This window comes from Zosterops lateralis (assembly GCF_965231275.1).
Source record: "Zosterops lateralis genome assembly, chromosome: 31".
NCBI lineage: Eukaryota > Metazoa > Chordata > Aves > Passeriformes > Zosteropidae > Zosterops > Zosterops lateralis.
The window spans coordinates 4,992,619-5,007,213 of NC_139791.1; the positions used below are offsets into that span (position 1 = coordinate 4,992,619).

At 52.2% G+C, this 14,595-nt stretch overlaps 3 protein-coding genes across 3 annotated transcripts in view; 2 read left to right on the plus strand and 1 right to left on the minus strand.

Annotated features, from left to right (window-relative positions):
• The window catches only part of LOC310920762 (olfactory receptor 14J1-like), a gene marked incomplete at its 3' end in the record, with an annotated part of 1,005,486 nt that overhangs the window by 149,247 nt on the left and 841,644 nt on the right, over positions 1-14,595 (minus strand). The window lies entirely within an intron of this gene.
• The window catches only part of LOC310920764 (olfactory receptor 14I1-like), a gene marked incomplete at its 3' end in the record, with an annotated part of 59,194 nt that continues 55,544 nt past the window's right edge, over positions 10,946-14,595 (plus strand). The window contains exon 1 of the mRNA XM_083880820.1: positions 10,946-11,005. The remainder of the gene's footprint in view (positions 11,006-14,595) is intronic.
• On the plus strand, positions 12,977-13,912 carry LOC310920641 (olfactory receptor 14J1-like; the record flags this gene model as incomplete). Its single annotated transcript, XM_083880703.1, has 1 exon — positions 12,977-13,912. One exon carries the CDS (start codon positions 12,977-12,979, stop codon positions 13,910-13,912), a length of 936 nt encoding a protein of 311 aa, XP_083736829.1.

Consider the following 14,595-nt stretch of genomic DNA (forward strand, 5'->3'; position numbering starts at 1 on the left):
TGAGAGGTGACCACCAGAGGCCAAAGCCAGCCAGAGCTCTCTGTCCTGGCAGCTTTTGTCTGGGAGAACCCTTGCATATAGGGAATTTTTCAGGGGGAATATCAATTTTGGCCATGGGCACCTGGAAAGAGGGATGATTCTTTTCCAGAGGAAGGAAAACACTGAGCCCCCCGGTGCTCCAGGGGCTGATGAGAGGCAGCCCTCAGCATTCCAAAATCAGCTGGACCTGTCAGGTGGCCCCTGGGAGGCCAAACCAGCCAGATCTGTTCCATGTTCCCTTGGTTCCATGAGGCCCCAGAGTGTCACAATGTTCTCCTTGCTGCTGAGGTGTCACAATGGCCCCTTCGCTTCCATGAGGCCCAGCAGGGTCACAATGGCCCTTTGGTTCTGTGAGGCCCTGCTGCTTCACACTGGCCCCTTGGGACCATGCAGCCCAGCAGTGCCACAGTGATCCCCTTGGGTCCATGAATTCCCACAGTGTCACAATGGCCACTGGGCTCCATGGCATCTCACAGTGTAACAATGGTCCCTTGCATCACTGGTACCTTGCAGTGTTACTATGGCCCCTTGGTTCCACGGAGTCCCCACAGTGTCACAATTGTCTCCATGGTTCCATGACACCCTGAAGTGTCTCCACAGGAATAAAAGCTCAGAGCCCCAGTGTTTCAGGGGTTGATGCATGGCAGCCACCAGAGGCCAAGGCCAACCAGAGCTGTCTGGTCTAGTAGCTTTCATCTGGGAGCAATCAAATAAATATCTTGGATTCCATATCTTGGATATATTGAATTTTGATATATTGAATTGGGAGCAGAATCTTAATTTCAGCCATGAGCACCTGGATGAGAAGGTCAGTTCTTTCCCATAGGAAAGAAAACACAGAGTCCCTGTGCTTTCAGGGCTTAGATTAGAGGCAACCACCAGAGGCCAAGGCAAGCTAGGACTATTGGTCTTGGCAGCTTTAGTCTGGGAGAAACCTTTGCATACAGAGAATTGTAGAGAAGTACCAATTTTGGCCATGGGTGCCTGGGCAGGAGGGATGGTTCTTTTCCATAGAAAGGAAAGTCCAGAGCCACAGTGTTTCAGGAGTGGATGAGAAGAGACCCCCAACATGCCAAGGTCCATTGAGTCAGTCAGGCCAAGCCAACCAGACCTGATCCCTGTTCCCTTGGATCCATGGGGCTTCACAGTGTTACAATGGTGGTGTCATATTGGATCCTTCATTCCATGGGGCCCTGCTGTGTCACACTGGCCCCTTGTTTCCATGGGGCTCCATAGTGTCACAATGGTCCCCCCTTGCTTCCATGAGGCCTTGCAGTGTCCAAATGTTTTCCTTGGTTCCATGGAGCTGCACAATGACACAATGGCTCCCCTTGGTTCCATGAGGTCACAGAGCGTCACAGTGGTTTCCATGATTCCCTATAGTCCTGAAGTGTCACAGTGTTCCTTGGTTCTATTGAGCTCCTCAGGATCCCAATGGCCCCTTGGCTGCACGAGCCCCAGCTGTGTCACACTGGCCCCTTGTTTCCATGGGATCCCACAGTGTCACAGTTGTCCCCCCTTGCTTCCATGAGGCCTTGCAGTGCCACAGGGGTCTCCTTGGTACTGCAGTATCACAATGGACCCTTGGTTCAATGGGGACTCACAATGTCAGAAGGGTCTCCTTGGTTCCACAAGGTCCTGCAGAGGGTCTTGGTTCAACGAGGCCTCAAAGTGTCATAAAGGTCTCCAGGATTCCATGAGGCCCCACAGTGTCACAATGGACTCCTTGGTTCAATGGTGCCACACAGTGCCACAATTGTCCCTTGGTTCCAATAAGCCCCACAGTGTCACTATGAACCCCTTGGTTCCACAAGGCTCTGAAGTGCCACAAAGGCCCTTTGGTTTCACAGGGCTGTACAAATGGCCTCCAGGGTTTCATGAGGCCCTGCTGTGTCACAATGGACCTGTGGTTCCACGATGCCCCAGAGTGTCACAATGGTCTCCTTGGTTCCACAGTGTCAGAATGGACCCTTCATCCCATGGAAACCCACAGTGTCACTGTGGTCCCCTTGATTCCATGAGGCCCTGCCATGCTCTCATGGCCCCTTGGTTCCAGTGGGTCCCAAAGTGTCAGAATTGTCTCCACTGTTCCATGAGGCCCCACAATGTCACTGTGGTCCCTATTGGTTCCACAGGGCCCCACAGTGTAACAATGGACTCTTGGTTCCAGGAGGATCTTCAGTCACAGTGGCCCCTTGGTTCCATGTGGCCAATCTGTGTCACAGTTGACTTGTGGTTCCATGAGCATCCATAGTGCCAACAACAATCTCCTTTGTTCCACAGTGTCATCATGAACCCTTTGTTCCATGACATCACAGAGTATTACATGGTCAAATTTTTTCTCTGAGGTGCTGCAGTGTCACAATGGCCTCCTTGGTTCTACAAGGCCCCACAGTGTCTCCAAGGTCTCCTTGCATCTGCGTTGTCACAATGGACCTTCCATTCCATGCAGCCCCAGTGTGTCACAATGGCCCCTTGGTTCCATTAGTTTCTATACTATTAACAATGGTTTCATTGTTCAAACAAGGCTTTGCTGTGTCACAATGGCCCCTGGGCTCCATGAGGTTCCAGAGTGTCACAATGGTCTCCTTGGCTCGGCAGTATCACAAGGGACCATTGGATCCATGTGTGAAAGCAGAGAACCCCCTAAAAATAATAGGAAGCTGGACAGATCCAGCCAATATTGTTAATGCTACGTTCTCTGTTTATTCTGTCTAAAATGGCACGTTATATACACTTCTATATAGTGTACAATTACAAATACATTCTTGGTGGTATATGGCATAAGGAAAAATTCAAACAGACATTGTTAATTTCATGCTTCAGGTGGCTAGAGTGTTCACACTACCAACTATACCTATTAATATCTAGAAAAACCACTGTCCCTTGCTGATACCTTAACTCCATTTCTAACTGTGCCACAGGCTTCACAGGCCTGATTTTTGTAGACCAGGCTGGGATAACTGTCTTAGTTTGAAAAGACAGGAGTCTGTAAAGGAAGGCAAAAGCCTCCTGTGAAGTGGGAAAGGTAAACCCCCTCCCTCCCTCCGAATTACCACAATTTCAAAATAAAAAAAAAAACAGCTCTCAGGCAAAGGTATGGGAATGGGAATAATAGTTATTTACTAGAAAAAACTAAAATAGAAAAAAAGAACAACAAATGTAATTAGTACAAACAAAACTACTGATACAGTCAGAAAACCTGACACCCTGAGGAGTCAGGGTGTTGGTAAAAGTCCAGTTGGATGGTGGCTGTGCCTCCTGCAGTGGCAGATGAAATGCTGCTGAAGCAGAGATCCTGTAGAAGGGTATAGTTCTCTGTGAAGGTCTGGTGATAGAGTAGATGGGCCTGGTCCTCCTCTGGGAATCCAGCAGGGAAGAAGCTGCTTCTCTGGGAATCCAGCGAAGATGGCTGCTCTTCTGGGAATCCAGTGAAGAAAACTGGGCCGATGGCTTAGACCAAGCTTATTTTATGCAGGTAGGAATGCTTGGTTCCTCCTTCTGGGTGGAGCATCTCACAATGGGATGATGTACCTTATCAGTCATGCAGTGAGTCACTTAATGGCCCATTAGCAGGAGACATCTCCCCGGAGGGAGACATTGTTCTTGGAAGAGATAAGATAACTGCCCCCCACCTCCAACAGATGGCAAATAGAATACATTCTTATCTCACAAATCCAGGACATTATCCACCCCTTATTCTATTTCCATCTGCATCACAATGAAATCTTACACCCATTTCTCACTTAAGACTAGGTTTCCTTGTGGTACACAACGGGTTTCTCCATCTTTCTGCATTACCCACCAAGTATAACCAGGTCCTTGAGCAAAAACAATCCCACGGATGGGTTTGTCTTTGCCTGAGGTGGGATTAATCTAAACAGTTTTTCCTAAAATACCTTTCATATGTACCACAGGGACTTTATCTCCATCTACTGTGTGCACGGGTTCAGACTGGGCAGGACCAGCTCGATTGATGGACCCTCGGGTGTTGACCATCCAGGTTGCTTTTGCCAGGTTCATTTCCCAGTTTCTAAAAGTTCCACCACCAAGTGCCTTCAGGGTGGTCTTAAGGAGTCCGTTGCACCGTTCAACTTTGCCAGCAGCTGGAGCATGATAGGGAATATGATATATCCATTCGATACCATGTTCTCTGGCCCAGGTGTTGATAAGGCCGTTCTTGAAATGGGTTCCGTTGTCCGACTCTATTCTCTCAGGGGTGCCATGTCTCCACAGGACTTGCTTTTCCAGGCCTAAGATGGTGTTCCGGGCGGTGGCATGAGGCACAGGGTAGGTCTCCAGCCATCCAGTGGTGGCTTCCACCATGGTCAGCACGTAGCGCTTGCCTTGGCGTGTCTGGGGCAGTGTGATGTAGTCTATCTGCCAGGCCTCCCCATACTTGTACTTGGACCACCGTCCACCATACCATAGGGGTTTCACCCGCTTGGCCTGTTTGATGGCAGCACACGTCTCACAGTCATGGATAACCTGAGAAATGCTGTTCATGGTTAGGTCCACCCCTCGGTCTCGTGCCCACTTGTAGGTGGCATCTCTGCCCTGATGACCTGACGCATCATGGGCCCATTGAGCCAGGAACAACTCCTCCTTATGGTGCCAATCTAGGTCTATCTTTGACACCTCTATTCTTGCTGCCTGATCTACTTGCTCGTTGTTTCGGTGCTCCTCATCAGCCCGACTTTTGGGGACATGGGCATCTACATGACGGACTTTCACTGTTAGTTTCTCCACCCGAGAGGCAATGTCTTTCCATATATCAGCAGCCCAGATGGGTTTTCCTCTGCACTGCCAGTTGGCCTTTCTCCACCTTCCCAGCCACCCCCACAGAGCATTGGCTACCATTCACGAATCGGTGTAAAGGTAGAACCTTGGCCACTTCTCCCTTTCAGCAATGTCCAGGGCCAGCTGAACAGCCTTGAGCTCAGCGAGTTGGCTCGATCCACCTTCTCCTTCGGTAGCCTGTGCAACCTGTCGTGTGGGGCTCCATACGGCTGCTTTCCACTTTCGGTTTATCCCTACGATGCGACAAGAACTGTCAGTGAAAAGAGCGTAGCATGTTTCCTCTGCTGGTAGTTGGTTATATGGTGGCGCTTCTTCAGCCCTTGTCACTTGTTCCTGTTCCTCATCATCAGTGAGACCGAAGTTTTCACCTTCCGGCCAGTTCGTAATTATCTCCAAAATCCCAGGGCGATTCGGATTTCCAATACGGGCACGCTGGGTGATAAGGGCAATCCATTTGCTCCATGTAGCATCAGTGGCATGGTGGGTAGTGGGAACCTTTCCTTTGAACATCCAGCCCAGCACCGGGAGTCGGGGTGCCAGGAGGAGTTGTGCTTCCATGCCAATCACCTCCGAGGCGGCTTGAACTCTTTCATAGGCAGCCAAGATTTCTTTCTCTGTTGGGGTGTAGTTGGCTTCGGACCCTCTGTAACCTCGGCTCCAGAATCCCAAGGGTCGGCCTCGAGTCTCACCAGGCACCTTCTGCCAAAGGCTCCAGGACAAGCCATTGTTCCCGGCTGCAGAGTAGAGCACGTTCTTCACCTCTGGTCCCGTCCTGACTGGGCCAAGGGCTACCGCATGAGCAATCTCCTGCTTGATCTGGGTGAAGGCTTGCTGCTGTTCAGGGCCCCAGTGGAAATTGTTCTTCTTGCGGGTAACCAGGTAGAGAGGGCTCACAATCTGGCTATACTCGGGAATGTGCATTCTCTAAAATCCTATGGCACCCAGGAAAGCTTGTGTTTTCTTTTTGCTGGTCGGTGGAGACATCGCCGTGATCTTGTTGATGACCTCAGTGGGAATCTGGCGGCGTCCATCTTGCCATTTCACTCCAAGGAACTGGATCTCTCGGGCAGGTCCTTTGACTTTGCTCTTCTTAATGGCGAAACCGGCTTTCAGGAGAATCTGGATGATTTTTTCTCCTTTCTCAAACACCTCTGCCACTGTGCTCCCCCACACAATGATGTCATCGATGTATTGCAGGTGTTCTGGAGCCTCACCCTTTTCCAGTGCAGTCTGGATCAGTCTATGGCAGATGGTGGGGCTGTGTTTCCACCCCTGGGGCAGTCGGTTCCAGGTGTACTGCACACCTCTCCACGTGAAAGCAAACTGAGGCCTGCATTCTGCTGCCAGAGGAATGGAGAAAAACGCGTTAGCAATGTCAATAGTGGCATACCACTTTGCTGCTTTGGACTCCAGCTCGTACTGGAGTTCCAGCATGTCCGGCACGGCAGCGCTCAGCGGTGGAGTCACTTCATTCAAGCCACGGTAGTCCACAGTCAATCTCCATTCTCTGTCGGATTTGCGCACAGGCCAGATGGGGCTGTTGAAGGGTGAGTGAGTTTTGCTGACCACCCCTTGGCTCTCCAGCTCACGAATCATCCGGTGGATGGGGATCACAGCATCTCGATCTGTCCGATATTGCCGGCGGTGCACTGTCGAGGTCGCAATTGGCACACGTTGCTCTTCCACCCTCAGGAGTCCTACTGCAGACGAGTTCTTTGATAATCCAGGCAAGGTGTTCAACTGCTTAATGTTCTCTGCCTCTACAGCAGCTATTCCAAAAGCCCACCTGAGTCCCTTTGGGTCTTTGTAATAGCCGTTTCGGAGAAAGTCTATGCCTAGAATACATGGAGCGTCTGGGCCGGTCACAATAGAATGTTTCTTCCACTCCTTCCCGGTCAGGCTCACCTCGGCCTCCACCAGGGTCAGTTGCTGAGATCCCCCTGTCACACCAGCAATGGAAACAGCCTCTGCCCCCACCTGTCCCGATGGTATTAAAGTACACTGCGCACCAGTATCAACTAAAGCATCATATTTTTGTGGCTCTGATGTGCCAGGCCATCGGATCCACACTGTCCAGAAGATCCGGTTTTCCCGTGCCTCTCCCTGGCTAGAGACAGGGCACCTCTAACACTGGTTATTATTCCCTTCCTGGGCATACATACTAGAGGTTCCTTCAAGGGGATCTGACACATCATACCCGGCAGCTCGGTCATGGGAGGTTGAGGCTACCTTCACCTTGGTGGAAGTTCCTCGGTTAGAGTTCCCCTCTTTGAGCTGACGCACCCGTGCTGCCAGGACAGAAGTGGGTTTCCCATCCCACCTACCCATGTCTTCCCCATGGTCACGCAGGAAGAACCACAAATTGGCCCTTGGGGTGTACCCTCTGTCTCTAGCTGGGGAATGTTGGGCACTGAATTTGGGGCCTGTAACTCGCACAGGGGCTGCATTAACTTTCTTCATCTCCTCCCTCATCTCCCTCATCTCCTCTTTGAACTCCTTAATCACAGCTGAGATATGAGCCTGCATTGGGCCATTGATCATGCTCTCATAATTCCTCAGCTTGTTGGCAACAGAGCCCACGGTCTCTCGGTTAGTATCTGCATCAATTGTTGCAATAAAAGTGGTGTATTGAGATGGCCCAAGGTTTGCTAGGCTCCACAGCATTTGCCCTGTGCACCTGACTTTGTCGGGGTCATTGTCATGCTGTCCATCCCTCCCGAAGAGTACCTCCAATATTGCTACTTCCCTCAGCTGTTGGATCCCTTCCTCAAGGGTCTTCCAGCGCATCCTATGGTGGTGCTCCTGCATTCTTTCCCTGTGGACAAACCTCTCTCTGACACTCATTAAAAGCCGCTCCCAGAGAGAAAGAGACCCTGGCTCCCTTACAAAAATCTGATTCATACCTGAGTTCTGGGTCAAGGGTCCCAAGTTCCTTGCCTCACCACCATCCAGCTGCACGCCTGTACCCATAAGATCCCAGACCCGGAGTAACCAGGTAGTATAAGCCTCACGTCCCCGTCGCACAATGTCTTTGTGCAGGTTACGGAGACTTTCGTACCTCAGGGACTCGGTGATGATTGCAACCTCTGGCTCCCCTGTGGGTTGTGAGGTTCCTCCATTCCTATCCTTATCTGGGTGCTCAGCTTTTATCTTAGACCTCCTTGTTTCTACCGGGGCAACTGCTGCTGGCTGTGACTGCCTTTGTGGTTCGGCTGGACCCTGGACAGTTGTAACACCTGTGGGTTCCACTGCTGTACTATTTGGCTGTCCCTCTTGAAGGCAAAGTGAGGGTTTCTCAATAGCTGGGGAAATGCACTCCTTCAGCATCTGACTCCTCTCACGTATCTCCTTAACCAGAACCCCCACCCAATCTGGGTGGTTCATTTCTGAGACAGACTGTGGGGCAGGGTCAGGCTCTGGAACAGCAGCATCTCTAGTCTCTGGGGCAGGTGTCAGGGTAGTTCTCCATGTTAATCTTCCCTTATCTCTGAGTGCTAAATATAACAGGCATATCAACAACACCACCCATTGTATGACATCATTAGCATTCAGAGTGGATCTTAACCCTTCAAAAACTGGTGGAGCAGACTCAAAAAGATGGTTAAAAGGTTGGGAGAAAATCTCCCCTGGTGTCATTTCTTCACAATAGGTACCATTATTAAGGTAACCCCAAAAACACACAGTTAGTGTATGATAGCTCTGAATCCATGTACCTGCCTTCCAGAGGAAGTTAAAGATCCATGAATTCCTCACCTTATTAACCCATAAGCCAAACTGGATAACAGCCACAGTAGCCTTAGTTATAGGACCCATATCTAGATAAGGGCCTGCAAATGGGAGAAATACAGCCACGATCACGTGCCACCCAAACCAAGGTAAGCTAGACCACATGGTGACACTCAAAGATGTTTCTATATCAGTACACACAATTAGATTACTTAAGAACTATTATTCCCTTTTTCCTTTCAATGCCCTCGAGCCCCACATTGGGCGCCAAGATCTGTCTTAGTTTGAAAAGACAGGAGTCTGTAAAGGAAGGCAAAAGCCTCCTGTGAAGTGGGAAAGGTAAACCCCCTCCCTCCCTCCGAATTACCACAATTTCAAAATAAAAAAAAAAAAACAGCTCTCAGGCAAAGGTATGGGAATGGGAATAATAGTTATTTACTAGAAAAAACTAAAATAGAAAAAAAGAACAACAAATGTAATTAGTACAAACAAAACTACTGATACAGTCAGAAAACCTGACACCCTGAGGAGTCAGGGTGTTGGTAAAAGTCCAGTTGGATGGTGGCTGTGCCTCCTGCAGTGGCAGATGAAATGCTGCTGAAGCAGAGATCCTGTAGAAGGGTATAGTTCTCTGTGAAGGTCTGGTGATAGAGTAGATGGGCCTGGTCCTCCTCTGGGAATCCAGCAGGGAAGAAGCTGCTTCTCTGGGAATCCAGCAAAGATGGCTGCTCTTCTGGGAATCCAGTGAAGAAAACTGGGCCGATGGCTTAGACCAAGCTTATTTTATGCAGGTAGGAATGCTTGGTTCCTCCTTCTGGGTGGAGCATCTCACAATGGGATGATGTACCTTATCAGTCATGCAGTGAGTCACTTAATGGCCCATTAGCAGGAGACATCTCCCCGGAGGGAGACATTGTTCTTGGAAGAGATAAGATAACTGCCCCCCACCTCCAACAGATGGCAAATAGAATACATTCTTATCTCACAAATCCAGGACAATAACTCAAACCTCAATCTAAATATAAATCATGCCCTCATTCTTTGAGAAATTCTGCTACACATGTGGCCTGCTCTGTCAAAAAGGATTTTGGTTCCATGCACTTCCACGATGTCACAGTAGACTCCTTGGTTCTGTGAGGCCTCACTGTCACCAAATTTACAAAATATCAGAGTCCTTAACACTAATCTGGTGTTTAAGAGGGCATCACTTATTCGGGCTTAGGTCCAACATGTGGTAACTCATAACCTTACATGGTCATGAGATTTTAAATAAGTGTTACTTCTGTACAGTTTCTACATGTGCATTACCGTTTAGCCATTACCATAAAACCCAGCCCAAGTTCCCAGATTCACTCCCTGTTTTTTCTATCAATGCAATCTTGAACCAGATGTCTTCTACTTGTCTTACACCCATCTTTGCAGGGAAAGTAGACCTTACATGCCTTGTTCCTGTGATAAAAATTCACAGGCACAGTAAAATTGAATTAACCCTCCTGCTTCCAAGCCCAAAGCTGTGTGTGGCCAGGCAGAGGCAGGCAGGAGGCAGAGCTGTCAGCAAAGGAAGGGCCCAGCCAGCTGGGGCAGCCGGGGGATGACGACAGCCTGCAGGGACAGAGGCGCAGGGCATGGACACCGTAGGACAGCCTGGGCTGCACAGGGCACAGGGATGGGCAGCAGCTGCAAGGCCCTGACACAGCCAACTCCTGCAGCACTTGGGCCATGGCTGCTGGGCCTGGGCCTGAGCCATCAGCAGGAGACAAGTGACCCTTGCAGCCCTGGGGCCTCATTGCCTCCTTGGCCCTGCTCAGCAGCCTGGCAGGGGCCGCCCCATGCTCCTGCCCTTGGCATTGCACATCCCCACATCCCAGTGGCCTGGGAAGAGCCCTGAGCACTGAGGGAGGGACAGGATGTGCCTTGGCAGGGGCTGGAGCTCAGGCCTTGGCCCTTGGCATTCCTGAAACACATCCAGGTTTGCTCAGCATCAGAGAAAACTTTGCCGTGTTTGTCCCTACCTGTCATCACTGCCTGCAGTGTTCTGCTCTAGCTGGAACCTGGGGACACATTCTTAGTTGTGTCCCTCAGTGGGACCCATAAAAACTTAAAGAAAATTTGGAGTTTCTATGTGACTTTGGATTCTTGAGAGGTTTATTTAACCCACTCTCAGGGACTCAGCACTAAACCCCCAAGAGGCTCATTAAAGTCCTTGTGCTGTGTCTGTGCTGCTGAGCTGGGCTGGGCTCCTGGCACAGAGGCAGCTCCTGGCAATCAGGAAGTGCTTCAAAAAGACATTTCTCCTAAAGAGCAGCTCCTCTCCAAGCCCAGCAGGGCTGAGGGCACTGCCTGCAGGCACCTGAGAGCAGTGAAGCAAACAGAGGCTCAAAGAAACTGGAAGGACAATTCTGAGCTCATTCATGGAGAAATCTTCACCACTTCTGACACAGTTAGTCTGTGGCTGCAGGGATCTCCTAGAGCTGACCCAGGACATGACTGACAGCACTGTAAGGATGGCTCTGCTGCCCTTTCTGCTTTGGGGGAGGATGTGCTCCAGAGCACAGGGGCTGCCCTGGGCACCGTCAGAGGGATGGGCAGGATGGCTCCTGCTGCCAGGGACGGCTGCAGGGGCTGAGGCTGGGGCTGCAGCCAGGGGTGGCCTGGGCTGTGGTGCAGAGCAGGTGCTGCAGCCCTGAGGGCTCTTGGCCAGGCCAGGGGATCTGCCACCTGCCAGGGGCAGCTCTCAGCCTGCCTGGGAGCTCCCATGGATGGTGTAGGGGAGCTGTGGGTGCAAGGAGTGACTCCTGCCAGGGCAGATCCTGTTGCTGTGGAGAGGGTGCTGTGTGGGCCAGGGCTGCTCAGAGCTCCAGCTCATGCCCAGATAATTTCTGAGTGTACTTTTCATGAGCACATTCAGGGCAGTAGTTTCTTGCTTGAGTCTCTGCTTTCCTCAATCTGTCCTCCAACTTTTCCCTGGCTCAGCTTAGTGGTAATGGAAACTCAGCTGTGCAGGGCAGAGTAGGGGCTGAGGCTCTTAAACCATCACACTGAGGATTCCTGGGAACCTCAGCAAGTGCCTCCACCTCCCCAGCCTCCAGATCCATCCAGCATCACCTTTCCATGGTGCCCAGGCCTGTGGGAGCTGTTCTTTAATCCCTACAGCCCCGAGCAGCTGCAGGGCAGAGCTGGCCCAGGGGCTGGGCTGGGCTCTGGCAGCACTGGCAGGGAAGGAGCCAGGGCCCACAGGAACAGCTCGGGCTGGGACAACTCCAGCAGCAGAGCCGTGGGCAGGGAGGGAGGGAGGCAGTGCTGAGGGAAGCCCTGCTGCAGGGGACATGTGGCACCTGCCAGCCCTGCCCTGCAGGGCACACACTGCCCTGAGCAGCACAGCTCCTGTGTCCCCTCCCAGCCAGCACAGCCCTCAGCCCGGGGGCTCGGAGCCCTCAGTCTCCTCCTGGGCCGGCAGAGCAGCCCAGAGATGAAGGGCATCTCTCCTGCCATGTGCCCATTCCCTGCTGACCAGGGCCTCAGGGCCACTGTCCTGCACTGCTGCTGCCTGGCAGGGTCTGGGCAGGGCTGGGCAGGGAAAGGCTTTTCCTCAGGGCCCGGCTCTCTTTCTCCTTGCCTTGCCCAGATGCTCCTGGCATTGCTGAGGGGCTCTCTGGGAATGGCAGTTCCAGCTGCAGGCTCAGGCCCAGCCCTTGGGCTCCTCCTGTGCAGGCTGAGCACAGCAATGGGGTGTCCCAGCCTCCCCTGACCTGGGGAGCTCTGGGCAGGGCAGGTTGGAAGGCTGGGAATGAGCTGACTCTCCCTGGCTTTGGGAACAGCAGGAGACACTTTGTGTGCCAGGGATCCCTCTGCTCTCAGTAGTGTCTCCTGGCATTCCAGGGTAACATGGGAGTGGAGCTCAGAGAGGTGCAAGTCCAGGGCAGCTGGGAATAGGAGAGAGGGACAAAGCAGCTGCCCTCAGTCTGCACTCAGGCTCAAACAATTCTCCTGCCTCACTGGACTTTGTTCTCCCCTGGTGCAGCAGAATCTCTCGTTTTGCCTCCTGCAATCCCCATCCCCTGGTCCTGGCAGATCCCGTGCCTTAGGAGGAGATTCTTTGTCCAAGTTCAAACACCAGGACTGGCCCCTACCCTCACTGTTCCCCTGCACTGACTGGGGCTCAGGTATCCTACTGACTGGACTCCCAGGTATCCTACAGGTCGAGCTCTGGCTCCTCACTGAAAATTGGCCAGCAGCAATCAGGGCTCCAGCAACCAAGGTGAAGGAAGTTCTCCTAGATATAGACAAGGGGGAGGTGTTTAGTGGCAGGGACTGGTCTGTGAGAAAGGGCTTTGACTTTCCTGTGAGACATTTCCTCTCAAATGTCACTGTCTTTCCTCCTTCTCCAGGTGGGGATGTCCAGACACAGCAAATGTCCTACAGCAGCTCCATCAGCCACTTCTTCCTGCTGCCATTGGCAGACACAAGGCAGCTGCAGCTCCTGCACTTCTGCCTCTTCCTGGGCATCTCCCTGGCTGCCCTCCTGGGCAACGGCCTCGTCATCAGCACTGTGGCCTCCAGCCACCACCTGCACAGCCCCATGTTCTTCTTCCTGCTCCACCTGGCCCTCACCGACCTGGGCTCCATCCTCACCACTGTCCCCAAAGCCATGCACAATTCTCTCTGGGACACCAGGCACATCTCCTACACAGGATGTGCTGCACAGCTTTTTCTGTTCTTCTTTTTCATTTCAGCAGAGTATTTCCTCCTGACCGTCATGTGCTACGACCGCTACGTGTCCATCTGCAAACCCCTGCACTACGGGACCCTCCTGGGCAGCAGAGCTTGTGCCCACATGGCAGCAGCTGCCTGGGCCAGTGCCTTTCTCAATGCTCTGCTGCACACAGCCAATACATTTTCCCTGCCCCTGTGCCATGGCAATGTCCTGGGCCAGTTCTTCTGTGAAATCCCACAGATTCTTAAGCTCTCCTGCTCACATTCCAACTACTTGAGGGAAGCTGGACTTCTTGCTGTTAGTGTCTCTTTAGCTTTTGGCTGTTTTGTGTTCATTGTTTTCTCCTACGTGCAGATCTTCAGGGCTGTGCTGAGGATCCCCTCTGAGCAGGGGCGGCACAAAGCCTTTTCCACCTGCCTCCCTCACCTGGCTGTGGTCTCCCTGTTTATCAGCACTGGCACATTTGCGTACCTGAAGCCCCCCTCCCTCTCCTCCCCATCCCTGGATCTGGCCCTGTCAGTTCTGTACTCAGTGGTGCCTCCAGCCCTGAACCCCCTGATCTACAGCCTGAGGAACCAGGAGCTCAAGTCTGCAGTGTGGACACTGATCACTGGACTATTTCAGAAACATTAAACTGCTCCAGATCCTGCAAATCACTTGTAATGAAAGTCTTCTTTTATAGCACTTGTTGTTTTGGTTGTCAGGTTTTTTTCTTTGTTTCCAATAGTGTTCACAAAGAGAGGCCACTGTTTGTGTCCTTGCTTGTTTTGATTGTCTCTATATTTTCTATTGTCACGCAGCGTGTCAGTGAGGAGCTGTGCTCTCAGTACCTTTAAATGAACTAAAGATCTTCCAGCAGACTTTTCTCCAGAGATCCCCTTTTGTTCCCTTCTCTGTCACTGCAGCAGTAATGTCTGTGTGCAGAGCTGGAGGCAGATCAGGGCTGGCACAGCAGCTGTGCCCAGCACCAGCAGCCCTTGGTGTTGCCAGTGCTGCTCCCGTGGCCCTGCCCCGCTGCCCTCCTGGCCCTGGTGTTGCTGTAGGGCCTGAGGGCTCTCGGGTCCGGGCACAGGGCTGGGGGTGGCAGTGCCGGGGCTGCAGCAGGGACAGGCCATGGGCACTGCTGGGGCAGCGCTGACGCCTCAGGGCAGGGCCTGGGGGCTCCAGGCTCCTTGCCCAGGCTCTCTCCAGAACACGCCCAGGCCAATGCTCAGCACAGAAAAGCCCCGTGAGCAGCCCCAGGGTGGCCGTGGGCAGGCTGGGGACAAACAGCATGGCTGGGGCTCTGCCAGGTCCCTGGGGGAGATGGGAAGGAG